The sequence below is a fragment of the Cryptomeria japonica genome, chromosome 3 (genome assembly GCF_030272615.1).
Source record: "Cryptomeria japonica chromosome 3, Sugi_1.0, whole genome shotgun sequence".
NCBI classification, from domain to species: Eukaryota; Viridiplantae; Streptophyta; class Pinopsida; order Cupressales; family Cupressaceae; genus Cryptomeria; species Cryptomeria japonica.
In genome coordinates this window covers 669,425,787-669,447,307 of record NC_081407.1, presented here as the reverse complement: position 1 = coordinate 669,447,307, position 21,521 = coordinate 669,425,787, and the positions used below count along the sequence as shown (strand labels likewise).

The 21,521-nt window shown below is 35.0% G+C and overlaps 1 protein-coding gene across 1 annotated transcript in view; it reads left to right on the top strand.

Moving 5' to 3' along the window:
* The first annotated feature begins 486 nt into the window (after positions 1-486).
* The window catches only part of LOC131030614 (immune-associated nucleotide-binding protein 9), an 82,553-nt gene continuing 61,518 nt past the window's right edge, over positions 487-21,521 (top strand). The window contains exons 1-2 of the mRNA XM_057961495.2: positions 487-508; positions 2,026-2,306. Of these exons, the coding sequence (XP_057817478.2) occupies positions 487-508; positions 2,026-2,306 (303 nt within the window). The remainder of the gene's footprint in view (positions 509-2,025; positions 2,307-21,521) is intronic.

The window sequence follows — 21,521 nt, the reverse complement described above, 5'->3', positions numbered from 1 at the left end:
TTTATAGTATTTGTCATTTTGGAGTCAGTCGGAGAACTCAACAATGCTTCCTTAGCCTCAATATTGTATTCAACACTTTTGATCTCATTTGAAGTTGAAGGTCCATTATCAAGAATGGTATACTTCATTTTAGTAATATCCGAATAAGGTTCACCAATGCATCTTAGATGACACTCCATCCAATTCTTCCAAAGAGAATAGTTAGTACAATCAAATCATGATCTATCCTTCTTGTAAGCCACCATCCTAGATCACCTCAAGCGATTAAAATTCTTTTGGAAGAACCTACTCTGATACAAATTGATGAAAATAGGCCAGACAACTGATGGGTGGGGGGGGGGGTGAATCAATTTTCTTAAAAATTCACACAACATAAACTTATTCTTAGATCTGATAATTAAACATGAAAACATAAATCAATAACACATCATAAATTCACATAACACCAAAAAAATTTATGTGGAAAACCTTATTAAGGGAAAAACCATGGTAGGGATGAACCCACAAAGTAAGTACACCCTATTAAAAGTATTACAATTGAGAATGCACATGCATTCAAGCCCATTTCCTAGAGTTCACTACCCAAGGAAGGCACACTACCCATACAAACAATCTCAGATCACATCCAAAAATCATGAACTGAGAAATAGCATCTCCTTAATGCATGGTTCAGTCCCATTGAAACATGAAACAACTTTCTTCTTCACACTTCAACTCCGTGTTCAAAATATTTATACATGACATCAACTAGAGAGAAATGAACAAGATCGTCTCAACATTGAGAACCTAATTATGAAAATACAAGCACACTCAATACAATATCACATGCAGACCAAGCAATATAATTCAAGACATAGTACGAACCCAAATCTTTCACCTTGAACATCTACAACATGCGAAAAGCATCCAGTCAGTCAAGAACACGAAGAACACCAACATATTGAATAAAAAAATCAATTACGAGCTCAATGATCAGGGTGGACCACAAAAGGCACACGATCCAGAAACATCCACAGGCATCATGAATTACCATAGCAATATCTGCACCAACTCAAATTATAAAATCACTAGCATCTTTATACTGAACCTCAAGAACATTAATTGCAATGACTGTCAACCTTGAAAAATCACTTGCGAACATCCAAACCACATACCACTTGAGTCGAGGACACACACCAACGTCTCAAACATACCTCCAAATACGCAGAGTAAGTTATTACAATGCAGAGCAATGTAAATCAAAATACTGTCACTTTGTCCACACCGAACAACTGAAAAACCAGCCACAACACAAATACCCATAACTCAATCAAATGTCCATGTGGACTTTCAAAAATTGAATTGAGTTAACTACAACTAATTCTCTACAAACCCTTTAATCCAAAAACGCTGATCTTAACAAACTAACTCACGGAGATTCATTGCATCACTATCATAGATAAAGAAATATGTCGACATCAATGACAACACATCTCTCAAATATCTCCCAAGCATATATTTGCAACATTCTTCGAACATGTTTCAAATCTCCAATGTGCTATTGTGTTGGAGGGCTTTTATGTCCTCATTGATCCAAATTTTTTTTCAGTTGTGAACCTTCACATTCATGTAGCATTAGATGTGGACTATTCCTATTGATTTTGTGAATCATGTGGAGAATGAGGTGTCCTTGATTTTACACCTTCCCTAGTAGAACGACTCTAAAAATCTCACTTCTTGATAAAAGATAAAATATATATATAAGATTGATTAGTTTTCAAAAAGAAAATACTAATACTTATAAAAAGATTTTGGAAATAAAAATGCTTTATTGAATAGACTCTATAATGAAATTACATAATATTTCTATCTCAAATAAATAACATAATTTAATCACAACTAAAAACACATATATATAGTGAAGGGTTGACAATGAGTGTTTTGTCCATTTATATTTCATTTCATTTAAAGCCTGTAAACTGGAAAGAGAGAAGTCTTAGCTCAAGAGGGCTTGGTACCCTAACACGTTACTATTTCTTAGTGCAGGTCTGTTTGATACTAATTCTACAAATTCCAAGGAATTTATTCAAAATCAAATTGTGAAATGTATTGATCTTGCAAAGGGTGGAGTGCATGGAGTTCTTTACGTGGCGTCTGTTAAGAACCGCTTTACTGCGGAAGAAGCTGCTGTTCTGGATAGCTTGCAATTGTTATTTGGGCCTGACATCATCAACTACATGGTGGTCGTCTTTACTGGTGGCGATGAATTGGTAAACGATGGTGTGACATTCCAAGACTACTTAAATGACTGCACACCACAACTCGAGGTTGGATTTTGTCTCCTTAGATCATTTTATCTTCCACGCTGCTTATTATCTGCATCTTCTGAAGTTGAAAATAGAGGTAGATCAATGAATTTCCTTAAGAATCACAAATAGGATTTACTAAGCAATTCTACTTTGAGTGGCTTTGGGTTATTGAAACAAAAAAAAATTAATATATAGAATATTATTAATCTCTTTAAATCAAGAGTGTTTACCCCTCACAATCAAGAGTGTTTACCCCTCACAATCAAGAGTGTTTATCTTCCACGCTGCTTATTATCTGCATCTTCTGAAGTTGAAAATATAGGTAGATCAATGAATTTCCTTAAGAATCACAAATAGGATTTACTAAGCAATTCTACTTTGAGTGGCTTTGGGTTATTGAAACAAAAAAAAATTAATATATAGAATATTATTGATCTTACTAGTTCATAGCTTCAAATCAAGAGTGTTTACCCCTCACAAAAAATAATAGTAATAAATTTTTTATAATAATTTAAATGGTAGGAAGGAATCTCCTTACAACTATTGTACTTAAGAGATAGGCTAGATAGTTATAAAAATAGAAACTAATCTCTTTAAAAACTATCCAACCCCATTACCATACATTTTTAATCTGATAAAGAAATAGAGTTAAAACGAATCATCATTGATGATTAAGGAGAGGGTCTCACTCCCTAGTTTGTTTCCATTCTTAAAGGACACCCACTTGCAATGTTCACTATCAATGTCTTCAAATTTGCTCCACCTCATTTGCACATGGTGTATCTTCGTAGGCCGCTTCTCTTATTGGTCACAATCTCTAAATGTTGCTACATCAGCAAACTATTTATTCATTCATGTACCCTTTAGCATGGAAATGGTATTACTCTTTTGGGAGATATACTAATATTTCTTGATCAACATCATTTTAATCCAAAGTTATACCTCATCCACACCAATTTTGTATTTGGATAAGGTATAATAGTTCAGAATGAGACATGATCTTCTAGTAATATGACATAAGCACTTTAAGATGTCATACATTTCGACTTTGAAGTTCAATTGGACTAAGATATTGTGTGGATAACTATCTCAGATAGTTGAATTGATTGCCAATCTAATATATTTAATTGGGCAATGTGTTAACATTTTTCTATGACGAAAAAATTCATTTGTCACTTATCATAGACAATTCAAATAGGAGTCTCCATTGAGAAATGCAAATGAGAATGTTTCAATAATGATCCTTTACCTCAACATTTTGAATGGAGTCAGGCGAGATCTTGCTGGGTGGGAATATTGGTGCTAGTTTTTGGTCTATGTTTTTTTGTCCTATCCCACTAGGATCTCATATCTCAGATAGGTCTAAGGAAGGGAATAATGATGGGGAGTGTAACAAGGATGGGGACCCACAAGCTGTGGATCCTCCTTTTGACCCAGGAGGTAACAAGGCCTCACATGATGACACCCCTAATCGAGAGGGAATATTGAAAGGGGGAGTGGAGTTGGAGCAGAATGTCATCTTTCAAGGCCCCCTAAAATCTTGGTTTGATTTATTTGGTACGAAAACAATAGATAAATCCTCTTTCCCTAAGGTTTTTGACATTTCTAACAAACCGGTGGGAAATTTTTCCATTTCGATCCCAAATGATGTGATTGAACACAATATCTCTTTAATGGAGTTCACTCTAGTGGGTAAATTTGTTTGCCCAAGACCTAACATTGAGATAGTGAGGGTTTTTGCCAAGAAAAAATGGCATTTGAAGGGTCAAGTGGAAATATCCATGATGCCAAAAGGGTTTTTTTCTTTCAACTTCTCCTATTTGGAAGGTCTAGAAAGTGTTCTCTATGGAGGACCTTGGATGCTAGGTAAAACTTCTTTAACCCTAAGGAAATCATCTCCTAGATTGGAGTTAAAGCATTCTTCCTTCTTTGAGTCGGCCCTTGTTTGGGTGCATCTTCTTGGGTTACCCTTGGAATTTTGGTTTGAGGATGTTTATAAGGGTATTGCTAGTTCCTTTGGGGAGCTTATTTATATAGACCCAATGACAGTGGCCAGGAAGAGGTTGGTTTATGCTAGAGTTTGCGTGAATGTATGCCAAAAATTTGATCTCCCTTCATCAATTGATATTTTCTCCAAACTTGGGATATGGGAACAACCAATAGAGTATGAATTATTTCTTTTTGTGTGGTTTCATTGTAAAAAATCGGGTCATTGGGCAAAAGGATGTCCTAGTAAACCTAAGAATCTCCCTAAAAACAAGGGGGCTCAAAATTCGGTTTGGAAAGAAAAACCTATCAAAGATATTGGTAGCTCAGAAAGCCCTTGTTTCCAAGCTCCTGAGGCCCCTATCTATGGAGATTATGATAATATAGAAGGAAAATCTACTAATATGTCTCCTCATAATGGCTTTAGTGCATGTCCTATCTTGGATCCAAAGGCTCTTGAGAAAAAGTCCTTGGAAGAAGGATAAATCAAAGAGTCGGTAGTTAATGGGGAGATGTTTGTTAAGAATATTAGTGGTGAGAATAATGATATCAGTTACTCTGAAGTGCTAGAAACTATCTTTGAGAAGAGTGATGTGTTGGCAATTGACACTCCTTGGATTCATTTGTTGACATTGATGGTAACAAGATTAGATAGAAGGAAACATGACTTGATGGAAGCCACAAACCGACACTAGGAGGCATATACCAATAGATACCAGCATTAGAAGTATTCAGGGCTACACTAGCACTGACACCAGCACTAGCACCCGACATCAATACTTCAAGGAAGTCAACATCAAGGAAGATTTATTTTGTAAATCATTTTTTAATTATGGTCAAGGCCAAAATTGAATATCTTTTGTAAATGCATTGTAAGTCGACATAAGGCATATCATATGTAATAGGTATATAAGCTAGTCGGCTACGTCAATTTAAATATAGAAAAAGGTGATATAGGATGCGAATGAGAAAATGATATTATAGGTGAATAAGTATAGAAAAACTGTGATGCGAATTATATGTATGGAGATCATTTTTGTATGTGAACATTGTATTATGCAATGATCTATGGATAGCTAGGAAAGCACTCTTGGAGGAGAAGTAATACTAGCAATAGTTCAAGACTATGAACCGGTACAAAGCAGAACTAGAACTTGAACTCTATCTAGCATATCAGATGCATTCCTGAGTTCATTTTCAGTAATTTACTTTGGCAGAGAGCTTGTAGTTAGTGAGACTTTTTGGTGATGAGAAGTATGCCTTCCTGCAAATGCAGGCCCCTGTTTATGTAATATATTTTCATATGGCTAGTGAACTAATCTTGTGGATCACAAATCCCATCATGGTTTTTCCTCATTGAGGTTTTCCACATATAAATTCTATGTGTTATGGTGTTCATTTATGTGGATGGTCTATTTGCTTCTTGTTATATGCTTATCTATTTACCGGGACATACATGCATTGTTTACAAAGTAAAGATTGTTGATTCTGACAAAACAATGATTCACCCTTCCCCCCTCTCAGTATTCTCAGATCCCAACAATTGGTATCAGAGCCTGGTACATCGGAAGAATTTTAACATCTTGAGGAAGTTCCTGTAACTGGAATCTTTAAAAATGTCTATGGAAAAGAAACTTGAGATGGCTCTTGAGGATTATGATGTTGAAAGGATGAAGAACTTGAAATTGCAAGAAGAGCTGAATTTTACAAATGAATTCATTTATATTATACAAAAAAGGTTGTCATCTTCTCAAGCCAAAAGAAAAGAACTTATGAAACAACCAGATGATAAGGAGAAGAATTCTCTCAAGGAACAATGTCAGAAACTAAGTCAAGCAAATATGCTCATGAAGAATGAAATGCAAGATTTGACCATGAGGTTATGAAAAGATATTGAGGATAGAAAGAAGAAGGAAGATAGTCTTACTCTATCTTTGAAGAACAAGTTTGATGAATTTGGAAGATTGACTCATGATAATAATCTGTTGAGAACTGATTTAGTACACTCCCAGAACAATGACCAAGAACTTGAAAGGCAAATAACTACTTTGAGAGATGATTTGACTGCTACAAGCGAATATTAAATTTAGGATCAGTGCTACATAACTGGATGACTTACTGAAAAGACAAAGACAGATTGATGATTCTAGAGGAATTGGATTTCTACAAGGTGAAAGCTTTGGTACTGGTAATGGAGATCAATCAACTAATATGCATAATTAATTAGAATAGAGGAAACTTTTAAGGCAATCTAATGCTTATAAATTTAAAGGTAGATGTTTTATTTTCAATAAATTTGGGCATATGGATAAACAATGTAGAAATAAGGCAAATCAAAACAACAATTTTGTTCCCAGTCAATGAACAAACTACAAGAAATATGGTCATAAATCAGAAGACTGCAGAATGAATGTTAAATATCATGCATGTGAAAAATTTGGATATTTTTTATAATCATTGTAGCTCAAGAATAATAATAATACTAGATATCTCAAAGCAATTTAGAAGAACAGTGCTACATTTTATGCATGCAATAAAATAGGTCATATTGCTAAGTATTGCATAAGCAAGACTCAACTGACTAGTAATGATAAAGAAAATGAGAAAGGGAAGCAGAAGGTAGATGAAATACAACAAGATCATAACAAGAGATGAGTTAGAAAATATGAAGAACAAAGTGGAGATGGATCTCTACCGGTATATCCACTAGTAGAATAGGGTAATCCTCCATTGGTAACTAAGGCATAAGCCTTAGGGGTTGGCAAAGTCACTGCCAAATTTTGCATATTACCTCGGAAGAGATCTAAGAGATCTGATAAGAAATCTGGAGAACTGTGTTCATCATTGATGAAGGTTACCCCGACACTTAACTATGAAATTGACATCTGTAGGGTTACTGGTGAAGCATTAATGAGATAAAATTAGGGTTTTATTCGCTGATAAAAGAAGCTAAGTGAATTCATTTTAACTCACCGAGAATTCAAGCTATTTGAGCGAAGTAAAGATGAACTAAGAGAAAGCGAAACATTGAGAGAGGATTTCAAGCAATTATTTGAAGCACTCAAATCGACCACTGGCATTCACTCAGGTATTTTCCACAATGGCATTTGGATCTTTTGCTCCTACTTTTATTGCAAATCTAACAATCATCAAAGTTAAGGATAGGTTAAGGCCATTGTTTAAGGAGGTTCCCGAAATTACCAAAATGGAAGACTTTGCAGGAGCATTTTCTAGGGTTCTTGAAGGAGTAATGTATGTTGAACATGTGAGGGCATACATCCATTTTACTCTTGAGGATTTGGTCACCGAAGACATAAAAATCATGTATCAATTAGTGATGTTGGGAGACACTAGAAAGATCAAGCCAAAATTCAAGACAATTAAGGATTTATGGTTAACCGATATTCTGTACATACTAGAATTCAAGGATGAGATGATCAGATGCATCTTGATCAGGGCTCACAATGAATTCATTTGGTTAGAAAAACCTCACATGATCACAAAGGAAGCTATTCAAGCTGTCACCAACTTACCTAGGATTGGACAAGAACCTGGTAAGAAAATCTCCAATATAGAGGTCGAAAAACTCATTGGTGTTACATCTGATAGCGGAACAATGAGGATAAGCACAATAACCAACTCAGACATAAAATTTGCAAGCATGATAATAGGATATAGGGTAACTCAATCAAACCAATTGAATTCTATTGCAAGTTCATGAATTCATGTCGCATATCAAATGTTGATAAATAATGTGAAGTATGACTTATCTGAATGGATGAGGAGTGAGTTAATGTTAAACCTTAAAAAGATCAAAGGAACCAAGAAAGGCACATTTAGATATGGAAACTTAATTGTCTGTTTAATGCTTTATTTCCTAAATGATCTACTCGGTTTAGAAAAGAAACAATGGGCTCATAACATACCGGTAGGTATGCAAATAAAAATAGCTATCACCGATATTGGTACCGATAGGGATGAGAAGCTCTGGGGTTAATTCAAGGAATTTCATGAGAACATGCAGAAAAGGGAAAGAATCTCTGAGAACATTGTGGAGAAATATTCCATTAACATATGTTTCATGGTGAAAACTAATGAAACACTCATGGAAGTAGTTGAACCCAGGCAAATTTGGATAATTGAGCTTGGATTTGAGGTAGATGATATTATTTTTGAGCTTTATGCAAATATGTTGTTATATGCCCCATTAGATGATAAGACATGACACTTTGGTACAACAAGAGAAAAGGCTCTTGAAGTGAAAACAAGTTTCAATAGAAAAAGAAGAGAGAAGATAATTGAGAAAATATCAGCATATGTACAACATGTGTTGCATAAGATAGATACTCAACTAAGTTATAAATCTAAATGGGTAGTCAAACCGACATAGGTTGCTATAGAATAAGTGAAGAAGCCACAAGTTCACATTTCCCCTATCAATTCTGACTCTGGTTGTGAGGATAATGAGCCTCTGGCTTTCAGAAGGGTGCAAAGGAAGGACATGGTAAAACCACTAGTAGAGAAAAAAAATATAGAACCAAGGAGGAGACTTGTTAGAAAGGCATCTCAGCCTACTACACCTCCACTACTATTAAGGAAGCCTATGTAGAAGAGGAAACCAGTCACACTAGCAACAACAAGAAAGAAGCAGTTGGGTGATGATACTAGATCTGGTAAGACTACAATGACCTATGCAGAAATTATTGATGAAGTGACAAAAGATGGGATATTAAAGAACATATCAAAATATTATGCATTTTTTGAAGAGAGTGAGCAAAATGAGTTAGAGGAAGTTGTTTTATTTTATATAGATATATACAAGAAGGCATTAGTTGAAATTTTGAAAGAAATACCTTTATCTCTATACAATAAAATTGAAGCTAGGAGACTTAATGCTATCAAGAGGGATAAGGAAATCAAGGAAGTTTCACTTTTGAAACAATGTGGCACTATAAATAATGAAGAGATTAAAAGATGTATAGAAACTGCAAGAGGACAATTTTCAGTAGTAAAAACCAACAGATAAGTCTTATTATAGGTAGAGTGAATGAGGTGGTAAATGAGACAAGTAAGGGGTGGACAAAATTCTTTCAAAAGAATCTAGACTTTGTCAAGTCTTAGGATGAATTTGCAAAGGCAACATCCCCTACAATTCCTGACAAATCAAAAGGAAAGGGTATTTTGGGTAGTTCTACTCCAATTTTGACACAATCACAACCAGTTGTAACAAAAGGAACACAACCAAAACCAACAGTCATAGAGAGTGTATAGTACACTAGAAACACTATGGATAATACTCCACTAGCAGTAAATGACATTGCAGCAAGTGGCAATGCCACCGATGCAAAAGAGGGTGAGATGGACAAGGTTAAATCTACTGAGTCCATACTGGCAAGCAAAATAGATTCACCGACAAGAATCTTGGCAATTGACACTTCTCAGGTCGAGAAGAAATCAATTTCTGAGTTAAGTCCAATAAAACTAATGATGATGGCCACTTAGAAATTGTTGAAGGAAGGAACTATAGAAAAAGGGTTGATTGATAAATCATTCTTTGTATTACATAATATAATGCATGACTGTTAGGTAGAGGATGGAGAAAGTCCTTTCAGTAAGCTCAAAGCTTTAACATAACACATATCAAATAATTATCAATCCTTGAGATAGATTGTAGACCAACAAGTTTTGGATTGTTTCTCTGCTACAAAAAGAGCATCTTTTGATCAGCTGATAGAAATTAGGAAGAAGAAGATAGAGGATAAACTTATCTCTATTGACTTTTGTTTGAAACAATAAACCAATATTTACCGAGTATGTTGTAATATAGGAAGTCTATCAGCCAATGTAGATAACAGATTGAAAGAATTATATGACAAATAAGCTACTATTGCTAATTCTTTTGATGGGTTAACAACACTAACTACATCTATAGATGGAAAAAAATTGTCCTTGGAGAACCAATTTTTTGCTTTTGAGAAGGAAAAATATAAAATACTAAGGAGAGAAAGAAATTTAAGAGGACTGGTGAGTCCAAGACTTTGCTCTTTGAGTGTTCACAAAAGAGAATGTATGGACATGCTAGCCAAACCCACACTAGTAGATACCTAGGAGAAGGAATCACTTTCCCACTTACTTAGTGGACTTGCATTGGTATCAGACACTTTCAAATCAGGATTGCTGCAAAAAGCATACCCAAAAATTTTGAAGATGACTAAGCTCGAATGACTCTAACTGTATACTTTCATTTCTTTATTCTTTCACTAGTCTTTGGCATTAATGTCAAAGGAGGGTATGTACATTTGTGAAAAATTACAAGGAATATGTTATCACTTGAAGTGTGTTTCTTAGGGGGAGCAACACCGACAGGGAATCCATTTTTCACATGAGTGTTGCCATCAATGCCAAAGGGAGAAATTGTTGGCAATTGACACTCATTGGATTCATTTTGTTGTCATTAATGGCAACAAGATCGGATAGAAGGCAACATGAATTGATGGAAGTCACAAAATGGCACTAGGAGGCATATACCAGGAGATACCAGCATTGGAAGCATTCAGGGCTACACTGGCACCGACACCCGACATCAATACTTCAAGGAAGCCAACATCAAGGAAAATTAATTTTGTAAATAATTTTGTAATTATTGTTGAGGCCGACATTGAATATCTTTTGTAAATGCATTGTAAGCTAACATAAGGCATATGATATGTAATAGGTATATAAGTCAGTCTGCTAGGTCAATTTTAATATAGAAAAAGGTGATATAGGATGCAAATGAGAAAATGATGTTATAGGTGAATAAGTATAGCAGAACTATGATACAAATTATATGTATGGAGATCATTTTTGTATGTGAAGATTGTATCATGCAATGATCTATGGATAGTTGGGAAAGCACTCTTGGAGGAGAAGTAAAACCGACAATAGTTCAAGACTGTGAACTAGTACAGAGAAGAACCAGAACCAGAATTCTATCTAGCATATCAGATGCATTCCTGAGTTCATTTTCAGTAATTTACTTTGGCAGAGAGCTTGTAGTTAGTGAGAATTTTTGGTGATGAGTAGTATGCCTTCCTACAAGTGCAGGCCCCTATTTATGTAATATCTTTTCATATGGCCAGTGAATTGATATTGTGGGTTACAAATCTCATCGTGGCTTTTCCTCATTGAGGTTTTCCACATATAAATTTTGTGTGTTATGGTGTTCATTTATGTGGATGGTCTTTTTGCTTCTTGTTATATTCTTATTTGTTTACTGGTAATACATCCATGGTTTAGAAGGTAAAGATTGTTGATTCCAGAAGAACAATGATTCATCGCCCCCCCCTCTCAATGTTCTCAGATCCCAACATGATGTCCCAAAAATCCCTATAGAGTTGGAGTGTCAGGGATCTCAAGATTTTGTTAAACAAGGGAATAAAATGCTCTAAAATATAATACTGATACTCAAATCTCCAGCCTTTGGTAGAGCCAAAATTTGGACTATAACAATAATGAATTTAGGGAAGAGGAGGGTGATGAATCATTTATGACAGTTGGGAAAAAGAAAAGAAAGAAGATTGTCAATGTTATTGGAATGCATACCAGAAATAGGGCTAAGGCTGATGTTGGCAACTCAAAGTCTTCTCTAGGCAGAAAATCTGCTAGATTGCATAGAGAATTTGGAAGTAACCAGAACATTATTGATGGAAGTCATCAAACCATTTTGGAGACCTTCTCTCCTCTTCCTAAATGAAGATAATTTCTTGGAACATTTGGGGCCTTAACGGATCCCACAAACTGGATATCCTTCGGAATCTCATTAGAGGCCATAAATTGGATGTCATTCTAATTCAAGAAACTAAGATAAGTAAATAGAAAGTTGAACAAATTAGCATTTTTAGCTTTGGGGGTGTTGTTGGGGGTAGCTCTAATGGTACTTTAGGTGGTGTTGTTGTCTTCTAGAATAAGAAAGTTATTGAAGGTAAGATGATTGTGGCTGATAGTAATTTGATCTGTATTAGACTAATACACATAAGGGATGATTTAATTTGGGTCCTATCCAATATTTGTGTTCCAAATCTCAAATTTCAAAGGTTCAAATTCTGGAAGAGTGTTGAGGTCAAAAGAAAATATTTTGATCAAGAATCCTAGCTGGTAATGGGAAATTTCAACACTCCTCTCTATGATTCCAAAAAGTTTGGAGGGTCACAAGTTCACATGGATAGAAAAACTGATCGTATGGACTTCATTAACAACATGGCTCTTTCATATGTGGAGTAGAACGAGGCCTCTTTCACCTAGATCAACATAAGGGATGGTGAGGAGTTGATTCAAGTTAGATTGGATAGACCTTTAATCACTAATGATTGGTTATCTAAATATCATTGTTCTTTGTCTATCATCAATGGAGTGGCTCAAACCACTCTCCCATTTCTTTTACTGATAATTCCCTTTCAAAAATGAGAATTTTTCCTTTTAGGTTTGAAAAAATGTGGTTATCCCACCCTTATTTGGAATATAATGCTGGACAATGGTGGACTATCCCGATGGAAGGCTCATCGATGTTTAAGAATGTTAAAAATCTTAGGTATGTGAAGGAAAGGGTCAAGCTTTGGAATAAGGAATTTTTTTGAGATATCTTTGTCATGAAGAATGCTTTAAAGATGGAGTTGAAATAGATTCAAGATCTTATTCAAAAAAAAGGTTATGAATCTATTACAAGGGATAAAGAGAATGAGGTCCTTTCCAGATATCATAGCATTATAGCCAATGAAGAAGAATTTTGGAGACAAAGGTCTAGGGCTTTATGTTTGTCTATTGGAGATAAAAACACCAAATACTTTCATATGTCCTCTGTTAAACATAAATTTTCTAACCAAATCACTAATCTAGTGGTTGATGGTACAACTATTAATAGAGAGAAGGATATTGCTTAGGAGGTTTTTTTTTTTTCTCTAGTCTTCTGACTGTTGATCCAAATCTCTGTTTGAATGATCAAGAGTCTTTGCTAGAAAATATTCCTAAGGTTTTTGGACCTGATCATAAAAATATTATATGTGCCATCCCCTCTAATGAGGAAATTAAGAGATTTATTTTTCTTTCTAGGGGGATAAATCCCCTAGACCTTATCGGTTCCCCATGTTCTTCTTTCAACATTTTTGGCATATTGTTGGTAAGGATATTGTTCATGTCGTGAAGGAATTTTTTGGATCCAAGTCCTTTCTTAAAGAGGTTAACTCTACCTTGCTAGTTCTTATTCCTAAAAGTCGTGGTCAAAACTCTATGGACAGGTTTACACCTATTAGTCTCTGCAACTCATTATATAAAAACATCTCTAAGGTTGTCACTTCTAGATTACTGCAGTGCTTCCTTCCATCATTTCCTCTCATTAGAGTGGGTTTGTGCTTGGGAGGCAAATCTTGGATTATATCATATTGGTCCATGAGAATATTTACTCGCTTCAAGCATCTAAGAAATATGGTTTCCTCGTTAAGCTTGATCTGGCTAAAGCCTATGATAGAGTGGACAGGTTTTCTTGCTAAGGATTCTGCAAGCCTTGGGCTTTGAGGGTAAAATTTGTAACATCATTTGGCAGCTTATCTCTACTACCTCTCTGTCTATTGTTATCAATGGATCTCCTTCCTCTTTTTTTCAGCCATCCAAGGGCTTAAGATAGGAGGATCCTATTTCCCCTATTTTATTCACTATTATGGCGGAAAGTCTAAGAAGACACTTGCAAAAGTTGGTTGCTTCTGGAGTTATTGAAGGTGTTAGGCCTTCATCTTCTAATCTAGTTTATTCCCATTAACAATTCATGGATGACACTATCCTTCTTGGTGAAACTTTAGTTCATTAAGCTAGGTCCTTCAAAAGAGCTTTACAACTTTATTCTAATGTTCTTGGTCAGTTGATAAATTGGAATAAGACATCTATCTTTTTCATTAATACCCCTCCTATTAGATAGAGGAAAATTGCTTGAATTATTGGTTGTGCTATTGATCCTTTTCCCTCTATCTATTTGGGGCTTCCTTTGGGCACCTCCCCTCCTGATTCTTTTTGGACCTCACTTGTGGATAGGTTTAATAATAAACTTGTTGGGTGGAAAGGAGCTTTACCTAGTCAAGCTGGTAAATTGCAGCTCCTCAAAGCCTTTATCTTCAAAATCATCCTATTTATGTCTTAAGATTATTCAAGATTCCAGGTAAATTTTTTGATGTCATTGAAAAAATACATAAGAGGTTTTTATGGTCTGGGGTTGAAGAGAAGAAAAAGCTACCTTCAACCACTTGGGAGAAGGTTTGCAACCCAAAAAATATTGGGGGTCTAGGCCTAAGGTCTATTAAAGACTTTAATAATTCTCTACTGGCAAAACAAGTTTGGAGGAATTTTGGCGATAGAAAGGATTGGAACTTTATTTGGTTTAGCATGTATTTGCAATGTAACACCTATTTGGCCTCTTTCTTTCACTCTTATGACATTCCAAATGGGTCTTTTATTTTGAATAGTATCGTAAAGGCAAAGTGTTTGGCTGATGCTGGTGCTGGCTAGGTATTACACAATGGAACTAAAATAAAATTTTGCAAAGATGCTTGGATTTTTGATAAAGGCCTCTGTTCTTTTAATATTTTTGTGCCTTTTATCAATATTTGTAAGGAAATGTTTGGATCACTTGTCTTTGAGTATTGGTAGTAGTCCTCTTGGGTGAAGTTGCTTGATCTTGATGTTGTCTTTTCCCCCTTGCAAAAATCCTTGATGTCTCTTCTTGTGAACCCATCCATTGAAGACCTTTTCATCTTGAAATAGTCCCTAGATGGCTCTTATTTGGTTTCCTCTTCAATTGAGTTATTGAGTCCCACCCTCCCTCATCCCCCTATGTGGGCCAAGACTTGGATTAAGAATCTTGCTCCTAAAGAACATTTTTTTATGGCTACTTCTCCAAAATAGAATCCTCACCATTGATAATCTCATGAAGAAAGGATTCCAAATTTTGAATATATGCTTACTTTGTCATAATGATGTTGAATATGCTTCTCACCTTGTTTTGCATTGCCCTTTCTCTGTTGAGATTTGGAGAAAAATCTTTTCCATTTGGAAGATAGAGTGGGTCTTTCCTAAAAGGTGGAAGATTTCTTTGTTCAATGGAAGTGTCCTTCCTCTAACCCAATCTTGAAAATATTTCTCTTTGATTTTGCCTTTTGTGTTGGCATTCTACACTCTTATGAGAATAGTGGTGTTGTCATTGATGGCAACCATCTGGAAACCTTCTGGAACTCATCTGGTAAAGCCACTGGTAGTTACTGGAACTGGCATAGACATCTACATACACCGGTAGACACTTCACTGATATCGGCAACAATGCATATCGACACCCCAGCTGATAGGGAATAAACTTTTGTTTATTGTATTTAAATGTGATTATCTTTTGTAAAGCCGACATGGTATATTGTAAAAAACTCATATATATGTATGAGATCTTATACGTTATTTTGTGTACTAAGGCAATATGCATGGAGAGAATATATGGATGATATTTTGTATAAAGAGATATAGTTGACAACGAAGGTTTTGGTTATGGAATGAGCTTAAACCAGTATTGAACCTACAATATTTGATGCTGATTTGAAGCATTACATTGTATTGGATTTCATAATCCACTTTTGTAGTCAGTGTGAGTCTTATTGAGCAGTGAGCTCTAGGAAGTTGACCTTCCTGAATGTGAAGGCCCCTCATTGTAAGTAATATTTATTCATTGGCCAGTGAGTGAACATTGTGGGCCACAAATCCCACCGAGGTTTTTCCCACACTGGGTTTCTTCGTTAAACATATTTTGTTATGGTGTGTCTTCTATGTTGTCTTTATTATTCTTGTTTACTGCATTAATTCTTATTTTTTGGTACACTGTTTTGGGATGTAAAGTTCTTAATAAATTTAAATATTATATAAACCAGTTAGATACTGATTCACCCCTTGTTCCCCCTCAGTATCTTTCAGATTGTCATTAATCCTAACAATTGGTATCAGAGCTCGGTCCTCTAATTTCAAAATCCTAACAACTCAAGGAATATTTTGACACTGGTACAGATGGAGAACTTAAGAAAATAATTGGAAGGAGCTCTTGTAGACTATGATGCAAAGAAGTTGAAGAATATCAAACTTGAAGATTGTCTAAGGACTGCACAGGAGTTCATTCAAGGAATTTAGGAGAATCTTACTATAGCTTGAAATAAAAGAAGAGAACTTCATCAGAAGATGCAGAGTGATAATGATGAAAAGGAAACTCTTAATGAACTTGTGAAAAAGTTGAGACAAGAAAATAGTACTATGAAGAATGAAATGCAAGATATTACTATGAGGTTTCGTAAAGACATTGAAGATAGGAAGAAGAATGAAGATGACTTGACTAGGAGACTCAATGATGCTAGAAATGAAAAATCTAAGACTCAGTCATGAAAATGATATGTTGAAGACAGATCTGATTCACATGCAACATGGCAAAAATGAAATCATAAGTCAAAAGGAAATTCTAGAAAATGAGTTGGCTACTACAAATCAACACAAAGAGAAATTCAAGAAAAGCTTAGAAGAATTTGATAACATGCTGAAAAGTCAGAAACCTAATGGAGATACTAATGGACTTGGATTTGAAGTTGGAGAAAGTTCTAGTACTACAAACAATCATGATCATAGTAAACCAATAAGACAACCTAGTTCTTATAAATTTAATGGGAAATGCTTTAACTGTAACAAGTATGGTCATGGAGAAAATCAGTGTAGATTCAGAAACAATCAGAACATCAATGCACCCACCGATCAATGTTCCAAATGCAACAAAGTTGGTCATAATTCAAAAAACTGCAGAATGAATGTGAGATGTTATGTTTGTGGAAGATTTGGGCACTTATCTAATCAATGTAGAACACAAATTGACATAGGATATGGAAAAGATATTCAGAGGAATAATGTGACTTGTTATGCTTGTAACAAAATTGAACATATTGCAAAATTTTGTAGATGCAAGACTTCACTGACAAATAATAAAGGACCTAGTTTGAAAGGAAAAGAAAAGGTAGATGAGCTAAAGCAAGAATTTTCAAAACAATGGATTAGAAAGATAGATCAGAATTTTGATGAGACTATTTTTTCACTAGTAGAATAGAGTATTACTCCACTCGCAGGAGATTCTTCATCCAATTGAGAAGTAACCCTTTGGGGGTATTGCAACAAAATGAATATCATGCAGATTACCCTCGGTCGATGGTGAGAAGATAAATTTCTTCTTTACTAGAAAATATGTTAAGTTTTTACTTAACCGACAAGCATTTAATGTGGTTGTTGAAATAAATTTCATTATAAATCATTGGTTTTCCCTCATTTTTTATTCATTGAGCATTCAAATTAGTAGAGAGCGCAAAATCTGAGGAAAGGCATTCAAGACGAAGGTGTGAAGCAATTTTTTTTCTTTAGGCATTTAGACATTATCAGGCAGCTAAAGGTACTTTTCAAATGGCTTCTTCTTCTACTCCTGAATTTATTGCAAACCCTACTATTGTGGAAAACATAAAACGCCCTAGGCCCGTGTTTAAAATTATTCCTGAAGTAGCTAAGCAAGATGATTCCATAGGAGCATTTTCAAAGATTCCTAAAGGTGTAGGTTATGTTGAAGACCCTAGGACATATATACATTGCAACATTTAAGAATTACGTTCTAAAGAATTGTTGAAAATGTTTAAAACCATAAATTGTGATGAAAATGGCACTATTAAACCTAAACACAAAATAATGAAAAATTTAGGTTTTATTGAGATATTGAATATCCCTGAATTTTTGGAAGATGTAGTGAGAATTGTCCTAAGTAAGGCACATGGAGAATTTCTATGGTTAGACTTTGTCTGCAAATTTACCCAACAAGCAATTAGGACAGTAACAGGTTTACCCTTAACCAACAGCAGACCAGACAAAACAAAGAAAGTTCCTAACAACAAAGTAATAACCCTAATTGGAGCAACATCAAATAATAGATCACTAAGAGTAAATGACATCAAGGAAATCAATGTGAGATTCATAAGTATGGTTTTAGGTTACAAGACTACTCATGCAAATAGACTTAATTCAGTTTCTAGTCTTTGCATTAATAGTGCTTATGAAATGGTGAGCAACAATGCAAAAATAGATGTGTGTGAATGGCTTAAAGCTGAACTCATAGATAATTTGAAAAAGATTAAAGGTGATAAGAAAGGGACATTTCACTTTGGTAATCTCTTAGTATTCTTAATGTTGTATTTCACAAAGGAAATCCCCGGTATAGGATAGAAGGACTTTGGATATGACATACCGGTAAGTAAACAATTACAAGAAGCTTTAACTAGCATGGGAACTACAAAAGATAGCAACATAACTAAATATTTCAAAGCTTTTCAAGATAAAATGAAAACCAGAGAAAGGCTACCACAAAGTGTAGTGGACAAATATGACAAAGAAATCTATTTTGTCATTAAGAACGATGAGACATGGATGAAAGATGAACTTCCTAGGACTGTATGGGTAACTGAAATGGGCTATGAGGTAGATCTAAACACAATTGAGACTTACACAAAAGCTTTGTTAGATGCACCAAGAGAACCAACAGAAGAAGTTTTTGGTAGTGCTAAAATAATTGAAAGTAATGTGAAAACAATGAAGCAAAGGAAGCAAAGAGAGAAATATATAAGAGATGCATCAAAGCAGGTAAAGGAAATCAAACAAAATATTATGAACATTACTAGTATAACGGCTAGTGAGCTAGAAGGACTGCAACCAGAGGCGCACATTTTACCGATTGACACATCTTCTGATAGTGAGATACAAGTTGAATTCAAAAGAGTTGAAAGGAAGAGAAAACCTTCACCAGTACCCTCTCCTCCACCCAAAAGAACAAGAACCTTAAGGAAGAAACAACAAGCAGTAAGGCAACTGGATAAGAAACTAACTCCCAAGAAGAAAAAGAAACCGGTCATACCCTCATTAGATAATTTGTGAAATGAAATAACTGATGATGGTAATTTGGAAAATGTGAGAAAATTGTATCACATTCAATGATTCAAAAAAGGAAAGTATTGAAAACAGTATAATTTTACATCTGGATATATACAAGAAAGTTTAATTAAAGTAGTGGATGATTTGCCTAATGAACTATATAGAAGATTGGATGCCAAGAGGATTGCAATGATGGAACTAGACAAGAAACTAAAAGTTGAAAAAATTCTAGCTGTACATCCGGTTAACTCAGAAGAGGAGATTGATGACCTGATTTGTGAGGCTAACAGATCCATTTTTGCTAGTGGTCACCGAAAAGTAAGTTTGATGGCAGGTAGAGTAAATGAGATTGCAGAGGAAACTACTGATAAACAGGATGTTTTTTTTGTGGGAAAAGAAAAATAAGAGGAATTGAACCAACCAAAGAAAAAATTCAAATTTTATCAGAAGGATAAAGACAAAGGGAAAGGTAAAGTTGGTGGAATACCAAACATCAAGATAACTGATAACTTGCTACCACCTTTGGATACTACACCGATACATACTGATGTTCCAACGATTACTGAAACTAAAGGTGTCACACATGATAACACTAATCCTAAATCTAAAATACTATTCACCATGAATGTGGATACTCAGGAAGTGAATATTGTTATGGATAAGGATGGTATAGAAGTTAAGGATGATAATGTTGATAGTGGAAACAATGCTGATAAATCAATAGAGACTGTTGAGGTTGATATCCAAAAAGAGAAAAAATTACAAACAGAGCAACCATTGGACAATGGGAAAAACACTAAAGGTATAGATGCTAGCATAGAGAAAACTACTAAGACTGAGATACCGATAGTTGAGCATACAGAGAAACCTACAGAGGTAGACGTACATATTGAGGTAGAGAAACTAGTAATCATTGAGATACCTAAGTAATCAGACAAACCTTTACTGGTTGAAATGCAAACTCAGACTGATCTACCAGAGGCTAACGCAAGAAAAATAGTTACAAATGTTGGAAGTGCAGAGGTAATTAAGGTAGTTGGTCAAACATCTGGTACTTCATCAAGTGAATTCTGACCCACTAATGTAACAGAGGTACTCCTAGAGTCTATCAAGAAGACAACTGATTGTAATGCATTGGCTTACAAGGGAAATTGATGACATCATACCAATTCTTAAATTGATTGCACCAAAATGTAACAAAGATCATGTAAAGATTCTTTAGGTAAATTGGACACATTGTCCAAATTTATTACTGACAATGTAATAACGGTTGATAAGGTGAATGAGGACACCTTCAAAGAGAAAGTTGAAAAGGAAAAATATAAATTATTTAAGGACACAATAAAGAAGTGCACATAACACATGAATACACTATTACCAGCACTAAACACTACAATTTTGGAATACAAAGACCTATACAGAGAAACATGCAAACCATATCTTTTGACACAAGACATAGAAAAGGAAATAACCAGAGTACATAAAGAAATAGATGATATAGCTGATAACATAATTGGTTCATCCAAACCTATATCAGTTATTGAGTAGGAAATAGTAGGTTTTGAGGAAAAATTGGAGAAATTTGAGAAAGAGAAGGAAAGGATAAAGGCTAATGCCAGAGAACTTAAGTATAAACTTGGTCCTAAGTTGGACAACCTTATCTCTTTGAGAAATCAAAGCTCTAAGGCATTACTTCAAGGAGAAAGATCATCAGAAGAGCACATGCATCATCTCATCGGCCTAATCCAATAGACTGAGGAAACCCTAAACGACAGCAATAGATTCATGCAGAGTCTTAATTTAGTTTTGGCAAATATAATCCAAATTGTAACCAACAGGTTACAAACTTTAAGGTGAAATTTTTGCACTCATTTGACAAATTTTTGAAAACCTTTGTCATTGATGTCAAAGGGGGAGTAGTGGATAGAGAAAAATGATTAATCAGAGGAGATCATCTACTCAGGGGGAGCATATCTTTTTGGTAACATTCTAGATTACGATTTTTGGAACAGTTTTTTGATTTTTCTCATGAGTGTTTCTATCAATGCAAAAGGGGGAGATTATTGGCACTCTACACTCTTATGAGAATAGTGGTGTTGTCATTGATGGAAACCATGTGGAAACCTTCTAGCACTCATCTGGTAAAGCCACCAGTAGTTACCAGCATCGGCATAGACACCTACATACATCGGTAGACACTTCACCGACAATGAAAACAATGCATACCAGCACCCCAACGGATAGGGAATAAAA